Source organism: Cucurbita pepo, chromosome LG02 (assembly GCF_002806865.2).
Source record: "Cucurbita pepo subsp. pepo cultivar mu-cu-16 chromosome LG02, ASM280686v2, whole genome shotgun sequence".
Taxonomy (NCBI): domain Eukaryota; kingdom Viridiplantae; phylum Streptophyta; class Magnoliopsida; order Cucurbitales; family Cucurbitaceae; genus Cucurbita; species Cucurbita pepo.
Genome location: NC_036639.1, coordinates 13,553,089 through 13,563,878, shown reverse-complemented (window position 1 = coordinate 13,563,878; position 10,790 = coordinate 13,553,089). Strand labels below are relative to the sequence as shown.

Below are 10,790 nucleotides of genomic sequence, written 5' to 3'. Positions count from 1 at the left end.
TGTGCCACACGTTAGTCTCTAGTAGAGAGTAGAGAGGAGAACAAAACATTTCTTATAAAGATACAAAGATTTTGTCTTAAGTGGACAAGATCTCTTAGTGAATCTGGATTGACTTATAAGGATGTGTAAACTTTATTCTTAAAGATGACAATAAACCAGAATGTGAGTCAATCCAATATGAAAATTTTATGGTTCGATTAAGTTGGGTTCAAGCAGTTGATTGAGGCTAAAAAATGTTAAACTCAACTCAATTCAATCTAACTCACGAACATTTTTTTGACGAGGGGTGAATAAGTCAAAATGATGAGAAATTAGTGGAAGTAGAGAGAGAAAGACTACATTCAATGAAGCTTTTAGAGAGAGAGAAGGTAAGGCAGCTTCGGTGGAGCACGATGAGTTTGAAGAAAAACCTTAAGTTTTGACCCAAAGATTCAAACTTTAACAAAACCCAATATTTAATAAACCCTTTAGAAATGTACAAATGGTGGTAGGCGAGTTTTGTTCCCATTTGTTACTATAAAAAGCACTCAAACCGCTGCTCCTTTTTGTGCATCATTTTTTGAAACTCTCTTTCATTTCAAACACCCAAATTATCCGCCATGCCGATCAGCACCTCTGCAGTTTCAGGCCACACGGTGTGTGTCACCGGCGCCGGAGGCTTCATTGCTTCTTGGCTTGTGAAGCTCCTTCTCCAAAAGGGCTATACTGTTAGAGGAACTGTCAGAAACGCTGATGATCAAAAGAATGCTCATTTGAAAGAGCTGGAAGGAGCTAAAGAGAGGCTGTCTTTGTTCAGTGCTGATCTTCTTGATTTTGATAGCCTTAAAGCTGCCATTATTGGCTGCGATGGCGTCTTCCACACCGCCTCTCCGGTCACCGATGATCCCGTAACAACTTCATCCTCTTCTCTTCTTTCCTATCCAACTCTTTAGCTTACTATCAAATTACCCACTCAAACTCTAATTTTTCAGGAAAAGGTGGAACAAGCCATAATTGGGACAAAGAATGTCATGGCTGCTGCCGCCGAAGCAAAAGTTCGACGGGTAGTGTTCACGTCATCAATCGGTACCGTCTACATGAACCCTAACCGGAGCCCAGATACAGTGGTGGATGAGTCTTGTTGGAGTGATCTCGAGTTTTGCAAGAACACCAAGGTAATTAACATAATAATCCTGTGTGTTGTGAGAAACACTAGCACTTTTTATTAACACTAATCAAGAAGAGATTACAAGACACTCTATAGAAACTACTGAGTCTGTGCTATGCAGAGACTCTGGTGCTTTGTATTTTTTGAGATGAAAATATTGGTAGGGTGCATCTAAACCATTTTCATAAAATGAATATACAATGAGCTCGTATAATTATTGGGCTTGACTCTGTTGGGCTAGTGATGATATTTTAACGAACCTAGTGATGATATTTTAACGAACCCTGGATGAAGTTAAAAGAAAAAACATCCATATAACCTAACCATGGACATTATTATGTACAGAATTGGTATTGCTATGCAAAGACAATAGCTGAACAGACAGCATGGGAAGTGGCAAAAGAACAAGGAGTGGATTTGGTAGTGGTGAATCCAATGCTGGTTTTGGGGCCTTTGCTGCAAGCTGGTGTGAATGCAAGTGTTGTTCATATAATGAAGTATCTGACAGGATCTGCAAAGACATATGTAAATGCTGTACAAGGTTACGTGGATGTTAAGGATGTTGCAAAAGCTCATGTTTTGGTCTATGAAACTCCTTCAGCTTCAGGCAGATACATTTGTGTGGAAAGCATGCTTCACCGTGGTGAATTGGTTGAGATTCTTACCAAGTTCTTCCCTGAATATCCCATTCCGACCAAGTAAGTTGGCTCAAATCTCGGACCCGAACGTTCGATGACTAAAATTGTAATTTAACCGAAAAGGGAATAATTGGGAATAATTGGGAATAATTGGGTTTGTTTTGTAGGTGTTCTGATGAGGTGAATCCCAAGAAGAAACCTTACAAATACACTGTGGAGAAGCTGAAGTCATTGGGAATGGAGTTTACACCTATCAAACAATGCATATATGAAACTGTGAAGAGCTTACAAGAAAAGGGTCATCTTCCTCTTCCTTCCCAATTTCAACATTGATATTTTTCATGACGCTTATATTCAAAAATTGTAATTCTTTTCATATTGGGAAATTGGGGGAAAATTGATTTGTAATTTAAAATTTTAATTACATTCCGTTTATTAGTAAAGATTCAAGCTTTTAACCATTTAATCGAGTAGATGTGTTTTATTAATTCTAATCATAAAAGTTAAGTTTGTATCGCTTCTTAGAGTAATTATAAGAACATTTTCGTCGAAGAATATTTGTTGGTTCATGGGAATAATTTTTCATTCTTAGAACTAGTTCAAGTGAAATAGGTAAGATAGTCATATCACAGGGGAATGTCTGTTAGGTGCTAAATATAGATCCCAAAGCCTAGTATGAATCCTAGACATGGAGCGTTATTGATGATATTAGAACGTTTTTCATTCTTAGAACTAGCTCAAGTGAAATAGGTAACGTAGTCATATGCAGGAAAATGTCGGAACTATTAGGTGCTAAATATGGATTCCAAATCTTAGTATGAATCTTAAACATGAGACATTATAGATGATATTAGAGCATAACCTCTTCTCATAGTAGGATGTGGTTGGTGGACAAACCAAGGAAGAAGCTGGTAAGCATGTCGACCCTAGTAGAAGCAATTCAAGTCAAGTAAGTAACGTAATCATATAGCAAGAAATGTAAGAAAATGTTCGGGTCATCAAGTGCCAAATTTGAATTCCAAAATCCAGGTTGAATCAATTATACAATCACGAATTTGCACATATCTAATAAACAACAACCATTCATTATCAGCTACTAATGTTGGGTTAAAAGTTGAAAGTTAAAATGTTAACCCAAATACAATAGTAATAAAAGGTCATCTCTAGGAGGAGAGAAAAAAGAGGGGGCAAAAAGGTATGTAATTTACTGCTGTGCTAAAGGAGCCCTAGAAAGCTCAAGCAGTTACCTTGGCTAGCAAGGGAGTATTGAAGGTAGAGTTGGGTTAAGCTGATTTAACTTTTCACCTTTCCAGTTGCTGTGCTTGAGTTTCACCTGTCTGTTCTATGTCCAAAACAAATGAAACCAGCATGCATCCAAAGGATCTGCCTTCCTTCCTTCTGTGGCTGAAGTTTTTTTTATCTATAATTTGTCAGTTTACATCATTGGTTGTTCTAATTCTCTGAGGCAATTGCATGCTTACTGTTTCTTCGCTCGGGAGGTTATATGCTGATGTCTTGCTCGGCTCGATGCTCAATCGCTCACTTTCTTCTGTTGTTAGTGCCAAGAGATGAGTGATCTCCTTGGTCTTTCTCAAAACCAGATAAGCAATTCCAGCTAAATATAATGCCATGCCTGAAAATCCTAGTAACCCTATGAAGATGACTGCTGCGAGTTGGAGATCACTGTGAATAAGCACGTGGACGAAACGGGTTATGAGGTAGTATATATTTATAGCCATGATGAGGAAACCGATGATCCATGTCAGTATCGTAATCTGCATTTTGAAAATATATAGCATAAGATTAGCTTGGTGTTGTCAACAGTGACCAATTTCATGGGACAACTACTTGATCTTACTACAGTTGGTTGTCAAAGTAGTTCGTAGGGCATTAAATCTCGAGTAAGACTTGAACCTATTACAAACTATTCTTAAAAGGCTTCAAAATCAACTCGAATGAGCACCATTCAAGTCAAGAATTACTTTTAGCAAAAAAAAATCATGATTTTAGTGAATGATAGGAAGTACCATTTAAATCCAACATTTTTTGTTATATAGAATTGAATGATGTTTAGCTCGAGCTTCGTTGGGATCATCTAACAAAAGGGAAAAAAAAACGAGTGTTATAGAGAAGCTCCTTGGATTAGTCGAAATTACCGCGAGGGAGTTGACATGTGGACCCATCTTCGTCTTGCTGCTCGTAAACTTCAAAAGGGGAATGAGAGCAAAAGGGAGTTCGAACGACAAAATCATCTGCCGAAAGAGAAGATTACAGGGAGTCAAAATGCATTGGCCTTCAATTTTAAGCAGTAACTGATCAGCACACAACAATTGAACTACGGCAAGAAACTTAGATGGTGGAGGAAGTGCATTAAACCGTAAGCATATGAAAGAAGAAGTGTATTCAAGGACAGGAAGTATATATCTTACCGATGAGATAATGATCAACTTTCCAGCCCCAGAAGGCCCACCAATGATTGCAACAATCAAACTAGGAACAATCGCTAAGCTTCGCGTTAAAAAGTTTCGGATCCATGGCATCAGTTTCAAATCGAGAAACCCCTTCAAATAAAAGGTGATATAAACAGGAATACGTCAAAGGAAAGTCAAAGAAACACAAGTATCAAAGAGTTGCTTGAAATCAAGCATTATGGAGTACCCACAAGTAGGGTCCTATTAATGATCATGAACATTCACAAAATTTTACGAACTCCGACGAGAGCAAGAATTCAAACTGTAAAGAAGCAGAGCTTTAACATGGAAAGAGGACCAGCAGAGTACCTGCATGACATACTGTCCTGCATAGGTTCCTGTTATGGTAGAACTCTGACCAGATGCTAACAAAGCAATGGCAAAAAGTTTGGAACTCCATTTACCCAATACATTCTGAAAAAAGTAAAGAAAACTTCTTATGAGGAACCAAATCCCATGAGGTAAACAACAAGGAAAAGGCAAAAGTTGGTAGATCAAACATACTCTCAATAAAAATGAAGCTTCATTCAAGTCCAAGTCACTGCAGCTCATTTGGTCCTCCTTATTTAGATCTGGGGAATTGCAAACCGCGCCACTAACTGAAATGACGGCCACGTTAATGAAGAAAGCCACCAAAAGAGCAAAGCCACTCTCTATCATATAAAATCTGCAAGCTTCCTGTGAAGAAAATTTCGACTGTTAGTACAGTAGAATGTCGAGTTATAATTAAAATAATAAATCAGCAACGAAAGCATTGAAGCGTGCTTTTATGGAGTTATGTGATACATATCAAGTGAATACTTCAAGATTTTAAACTCATTCGAAAATTTTTAAGCTTAGAGAAACGTGCAGATTAGACTAATGAAGACGAAACCATCACCTTGATGCCAGGAATGGATCGGGGTATTTTCCTAGAGAGCACCAGTGCAGAGTGAAGAAAGAGATTGTGTCTGCAGAACAAGAAGTTATACTAAGAATATTGAGAAGTATTAAGGGGAAAAATTGAAGGCTAAGAATGTAGTTTAAGCAGATAAGAGACATACGGCATAACCATAGCACCAAGAAGTGAAATTGCAAGACCAGTGGCACCACTTCCTTTTAATTGAGGGACAAATAACCCATAAAAAATTTCTCCGACATCGGGCTGTGCGTAGCCCAACTCCAGAAAGAAGCAAATTGCAATTGTCAATACAAGAAATGCAATCAAAAATTCGAGCTTTCTAATCTGCAAAGTGAATAGAAATGCAGTCAAGGAGAGCGTTTAAGGTAGCTAAAGTCTAGTTATCTAAAATTATGCTATCTCCTTGGCTATCCTAGCACAAACGGGAGAATTATAGCTGAATGTAAGTATCGAAGCAATGTTTATGATCTTTACTGCTGAAAGATAAGTATAATCCAGAAAAAAAGTAAATCTCGAACTACCCCATATTGCTGCAGCGCAAGGAGGAGTAGTGTACTAAGCCCTGTCAGAAGAACCCCGCACCAAATAGGAATGCTGAAGAGCATATTCAATGCAAAAGCGGTTCCTATAACTGGAAACAGAAAGGAGGAGGTTTGAGAATAACTTCGACAACAAACGAGGATTCTATACCAATGAATGTCATGAACCAGATACAGAAGATAGCACCCTTAATAGCAACTCTAAACGCTAATCTTCCACAGAGAAAAATAATAATAAACCATCCAGCATGAGTACACAAAATTCAAAAGATAAAATACGCGTCCTATGACCCCAAGGGTATTCTGATGAGACTGCTATTAGGATAGAATTAGTTGTGTTATTGGGGTAGTAAGGTACGATCAAAATTAGCTGAAGAGTTTGTGAATCTAATTTGTTATAACTAGTGGGTTAAAAAGGATGAAGGAAGGAATTGATTTAGTTGGCTTAGGCTTCAGTGAGAGTACTCGAGAGAGACGGTCCAAGTACGAATTACTTGGGTTATCTTTATCTTGTAGTTCTGTTAACTTTCATATTTCAATATTTGGTTCTATCATATTCTTCACTCAACTATTAGATTTAGGATTACATTACTGTACCTTCGGGAATATCACATGCAACAATTGCAATTTCAGCAAGGATCCATAGGATGAAATTTTGCACCTTGGGGTACTCAGCTTTACAGTGCTCTGCTAAATGTTTTCCTACACTTACCAAAAACAACAAGAAAGATGCATAAAAAGTCTTGAAACTATAAAAATATCACAAACTTAGAGAAGAGGAAAAAGTTACGCAGAGTTATTGCCTGTGACAACTCCTAGATTCGCTGCTAAAGATTGTATGACGAGGGCGGCGCAAGAAGCCAGTAATATGATCCAAAGCAACTGTGTAAGGAGAAGCAGTGTTAGTTGTCAGGTCCAATAGGAACGTAACAAGCACACACAAGGAACGTAACAAGCACACACAATTCGGATGGCAAGACAGGACTTTGGTCTTATGCACACCTCGACTATTCTCACAAGACAACCGTCTAACCCTACTGTAATAGCCCAAGCCCACCGCTAGCAAATATTATCTGCTTTGGCCTGTTACGTATTGCCGTAAGCCTCGCGGTTTTAAAACGTGTCTGCTAGGGAGAGGTTTCCACATCCTTACAAGAAATGCTTTGTTCCCCTCTCCAACTGATGTGGGATCTCACACCTACTACATTGGTTGTTATGGAAACTCAAAGGATAATAATCTTTGCTAGGTAGCCACTATGACTTGAACCCTTTCCTTTAAACCCTTTATTATTTACATGGCTATTATTAATCACTAGATCAACCGTGGTGGTTGAATGTCCTGTGCCAAAAGAAAACTTTTCGAAATTTTCTTGTTCTGAAATTTGTCTCGAGTAGGTTATCCTATACTATGACAGTTTCAATAGTTGAATAGAATGATGTAAATGAAGAAGTCTATGGTGAATGGTTCATCTCAGCAATTCATAGCAACATATTCAGTTTATTACTCAATAATTGATCCATCTATATAGAACGATGCGGGTTAAAAAAATGCAAAATGATATCAAAATGTGATCTTTAACCACAAAATACCATTTACGAACCTCATACTTGTACTGTGCTCCAGATTGTAGATCAGTTTCAACTGAGAAAAACCATAGAGATCTTCAGAATCCGATTCATAATGGAATAAAAGAGACAAACAACAAATCCGAAAGTGGTGCCCAAATCGAGAAACTACAGATCTTACAATTCCCAGGATCAATATAAGCAATAGAAACAAGAAATCCCGGGCCCATGTATGCAAAAAGGTTCTTCCAGCTTTTTTTCTGCACATAAGACGCAACAGTAGCTCTCAATTGAAAAAGCTCCTTCAGCACTTTTGTTCAAAGCCAATATTTCATAGCGTACAAGTTGCTTAGGCTTAAACACCGTCTCATTCAAAGTACAACTAAATGACTAGTTCACCAATAATTTGTAAATTCTTAAGTATTACGCATCAAAACAACAAAAATTAAAGCTCACATCAGGAACAACAATCTGATCGGTTTCTGTGTTCTCGATCAATGGCGCGTGCGAAAAACTCTCATCTCCAGCCCTAGAAAAGAACTGTGGCTGCCCAGAATTAGGCCCTCCAGCAGCCATTTGATCGTTCCTCTTCCTTTCCCCCTCTATTTGAAAAGATATTAAATCTGAAGGAACGAAAGCTCAGAGTAAACAAACAGACACAGAAATCAAGTAAAACCAGAAATTAAACGAAATAAAGTAAGCATGGACTGAGATAAGGAAGAATTACACAAAATTCAGAACTAAAAACTGATCCCCTGTTCCAATATTCCATAGCAGAATAGGTCAAAAGCTGGAAAGGAAATCGGATTTAGATAATCTAATCGAAGAATTGGGAATGAACGCATTTAGAGTCGCTAAATTTTCTGAAATAGTTTTGGAAGAATCGAAACAGGGAATTGAGGCAAGTAATCCGGAAAGAAAATGAAATTGGAGAAATGGATTTCGAAGAACGAACCTTAAAAATCCAGAGAATATGAGAGGGGCGGTGAAGATGTCGGGTGGGTTCGATAGGCTGGCGGTCAGAGCTCCCGCTTTGTTTACTCTTCCAGACTTCTCTCTCCTTTAAATACCCTCCATGCCTTCCTTTCTCTCTCTCCTCCCTTTTTCTGTTCAGCATCATTTATGCAAATAATTACAAATAATATGTATAATTTAAGGCATCTCTAAGGTGTAACTTGGGCTAATCATTGATCATTAGTTGTTGTTGGTTAATTATAGTCCTAGGAACATTTTTCATGTCATTTCATTCCCAAAAAAAAACAAAAGGGGTAAAATTATGCGACTCGATAGAGATTTGAATTAGATTAAAAATAAGATTAATGCGTGATTGCTGTTTGCGCTTTTTTTTTTATCATTGAAAATCTCGAGCTCTAATGAGAATGATTGAAAAGTAATAATCAGGCATCGGTGTAACACCCCAAACTCATTGCTAGTAGATACTGTTTGTTTTGACTCGTTACGTATCGTCGTCAACCTCACGATTTTAAAATGCGTCTGGCTGATGGAAATATGTAACGGGTCAAAACGGATAATATTTGCTTGACTTGTTACAAATGGTATTAGAGTCATGTGCCAACGAGGACGTTGGTCACCAAAAGGGTGGATTGTGAGATTTCACATTGATTGGAGGGGAGAATGAAAAATTCGTTATAAGGGTGTGGAAACTTCTCCCTAGTAGACACGTTTTAAAACCGTGAGGCTGATGACGATACATAACGAGCTAAAACGAACAATATCTACGAGCCTGAATTTGTCAAATATAGGCTAACCTATCTAAAGTTTAGATTTTTATCATTGTCCTCTACGAGCTGAGACTCAGGTCTCACGGAATTTCTGTGGAGAAAAATAGTGCAACCCCCAACTTAAGATGGTCTTAAAACACAGTATGTTGCCTCTTATAACTCATTTTAGAGCCCGCAACTTGAAATTTAATTATATGTTTTCAAAATGATTATAGTTTCAATTAAGTAATAAAAAAAAAAAAAAAATCTGCACTTAGTTTATAACAATTTCTGCTGATAAGAAGTTATTTATAATATAATTGAGTCGTATTATAATTAATTATTTTGTAATGATAAGATGTCAATGGCTGAAATTAATATGAAAAAACTTTACCTCTAAATTATTAAATTTTAATACGCATTTAATTTCATACCCTCACCTAGTTAGGTCCATCCACACAAGGAGGTCCTCTTTAAATGAGAAAATTTAATATATTCTTAAATTAATGGTTGACTATTTAATAGAGGTTTTTTTTTTTTCTACAATTTATTTAAAATAAAAAAATCAACCCTTTCATTAATGCTACATTAATTTTGTAATGAAATATTCCAATGACGTTAGGAGCTTATTTATAGTTTAATCCGCTGTATATATGTTAAATGAAAATGATCATAAATAGTAAATAACTATGTACGGTAAAAAAAAACTCTATATGTTCGATAATTATATTATATATATATATATATATGGTAGACGGTTATATCTGGTAAAATTATATATAGTAAACTGAACCATAAATATATAGTTTTGAAAATGTATTTTCTATATTCTATCAGTATATATTTGTAGTCATCAATACAAAACTTTAGCCAATATTCTCCTTATATTTTCTCTATCATGTTGTTTGTGTTCATGAGTTTGAGCGATCCTAATACAAATATAGAAAATAAATTCAAAACTCAATATTCCATAAAAAAAATATTAAAATCATAATATTGTCTATACGTAATCTAATCTACGAGAGTTAGAGAAGTGTTAACCACTTTTCATGACTAACGTGCCTTCTAAGAAAAAAGCATTCACGTCTCATGTTTTAAATTTTCCCTTACGCTTAAAAATCTTAATTTTTATATATAAGTTTCTCGGTTTAATACAAACCAACCGATCAATTGCTCTCTCTCTCCTTTTTTTTTCTTCACGCATTCTCCTACTAACCGTCTATCGCCCTTTAAGTATGCAAAATCTATCAGTAATCTAACCTACTCGATCAAGTTGTGCCCTGTTCATTTACTCGAGCCACCAAATTTGACTACATGAACTCCATTTTTCTACACCAAAGTGAAATGGATTTCAAATTTGGATTTTTCAAAGGTCGAAAACTTTTTCAATTTCCACGACTATCCTCCGAAAATAAAAGGTAGAATTTTCTTCTAAAACAAAAAGTATAATATAAATTTTTTTTTTTTTTTTTAAAAAAATCACCCTTTTTTTATTATCCAAACACATGGCATTTTTCAAAGAGATTCCGTGGACCAATAGGAACTCAGCATCTAAATCAGGGGCCCATAAAACGTAGGGTTCAGATCATTCGTTATACAAGAAACGAACACACCCGATTCCTACTCTTTTTTTCCCTCTAAATTTGCTTTAAAAAGCATAATTCTTAACGTGTGGCGGCCGTATGCATAACGCACTCCTCTACCCTCCCACGTTCCGCCACGTCACCAAAAGCTCCCCTCTGGGCCCCACTCCCCAAGTACAATTTATTAAAAAACAATGATACCGACAAAATATCAGTGTCCGATT

The 10,790-nt window shown here is 36.6% G+C and overlaps 2 protein-coding genes across 3 annotated transcripts; one reads left to right on the top strand and one right to left on the bottom strand.

The window, feature by feature from the left end:
* The first annotated feature begins 593 nt into the window (after positions 1–593).
* On the top strand, positions 594–2,220 carry LOC111787891 (cinnamoyl-CoA reductase 2-like). Its single transcript, XM_023667986.1, has 4 exons — positions 594–887; positions 972–1,154; positions 1,493–1,845; positions 1,953–2,220. Exons 1-4 carry the CDS (start codon positions 600–602, stop codon positions 2,116–2,118), a joined length of 990 nt encoding a protein of 329 aa, XP_023523754.1. The 5' UTR covers positions 594–599; the 3' UTR covers positions 2,119–2,220.
* A 554-nt stretch (positions 2,221–2,774) lies between these two features.
* On the bottom strand, positions 2,775–8,347 carry LOC111787889 (metal transporter Nramp6-like). 2 transcript variants are annotated; one of them, XM_023667984.1, is made up of 14 exons: positions 8,218–8,347; positions 7,719–7,885; positions 7,444–7,522; positions 7,298–7,338; positions 6,500–6,578; positions 6,294–6,398; positions 5,679–5,788; positions 5,300–5,481; positions 5,137–5,206; positions 4,761–4,934; positions 4,566–4,670; positions 4,215–4,346; positions 3,942–4,037; positions 2,775–3,560 (listed from the first exon to the last, which is right to left on the bottom strand). In XM_023667984.1, the coding sequence occupies exons 2-14, from the start codon at positions 7,836–7,838 to the stop codon at positions 3,216–3,218; spliced, it is 1,638 nt and encodes a 545-aa protein (XP_023523752.1). In that variant the 5' UTR covers positions 7,839–7,885; positions 8,218–8,347; the 3' UTR covers positions 2,775–3,215. The 2 variants fall into 2 exon arrangements, with proteins under 2 accessions (XP_023523752.1, XP_023523753.1); XM_023667985.1 differs by lacking the exon at positions 8,218–8,347 and adding an exon at positions 7,990–8,206.
* Between the last annotated feature and the right edge of the window lie 2,443 nt (positions 8,348–10,790).

What these genes read in the sequence shown, in the direction of transcription:
- LOC111787891 (XM_023667986.1), top strand. Translation starts at nt 600, where the DNA reads ATGCCGATCAGCACCTCTGCAGTTTCAGGCCACACGGTGTGTGTCACC. An exon ending in CTCCGGTCACCGATGATCCC is followed by an intron (nt 888 to 971) that starts GTAACAACTTCA and finishes CTAATTTTTCAG; the next exon opens with GAAAAGGTGGAACAAGCCAT. An exon ending in AGTTTTGCAAGAACACCAAG is followed by an intron (nt 1,155 to 1,492) that starts GTAATTAACATA and finishes TATTATGTACAG; the next exon opens with AATTGGTATTGCTATGCAAA.
- LOC111787889 (XM_023667984.1), bottom strand. Translation starts at nt 7,838, where the DNA reads ATGGCTGCTGGAGGGCCTAATTCTGGGCAGCCACAGTTCTTTTCTAGG. An exon ending in TTATATTGATCCTGGGAATT is followed by an intron (nt 7,339 to 7,443) that starts GTAAGATCTGTA and finishes GGTTTTTCTCAG; the next exon opens with TTGAAACTGATCTACAATCT. An exon ending in TTGCGCTGCAGCAATATGGG is followed by an intron (nt 5,482 to 5,678) that starts GTAGTTCGAGAT and finishes TTCACTTTGCAG; the next exon opens with ATTAGAAAGCTCGAATTTTT.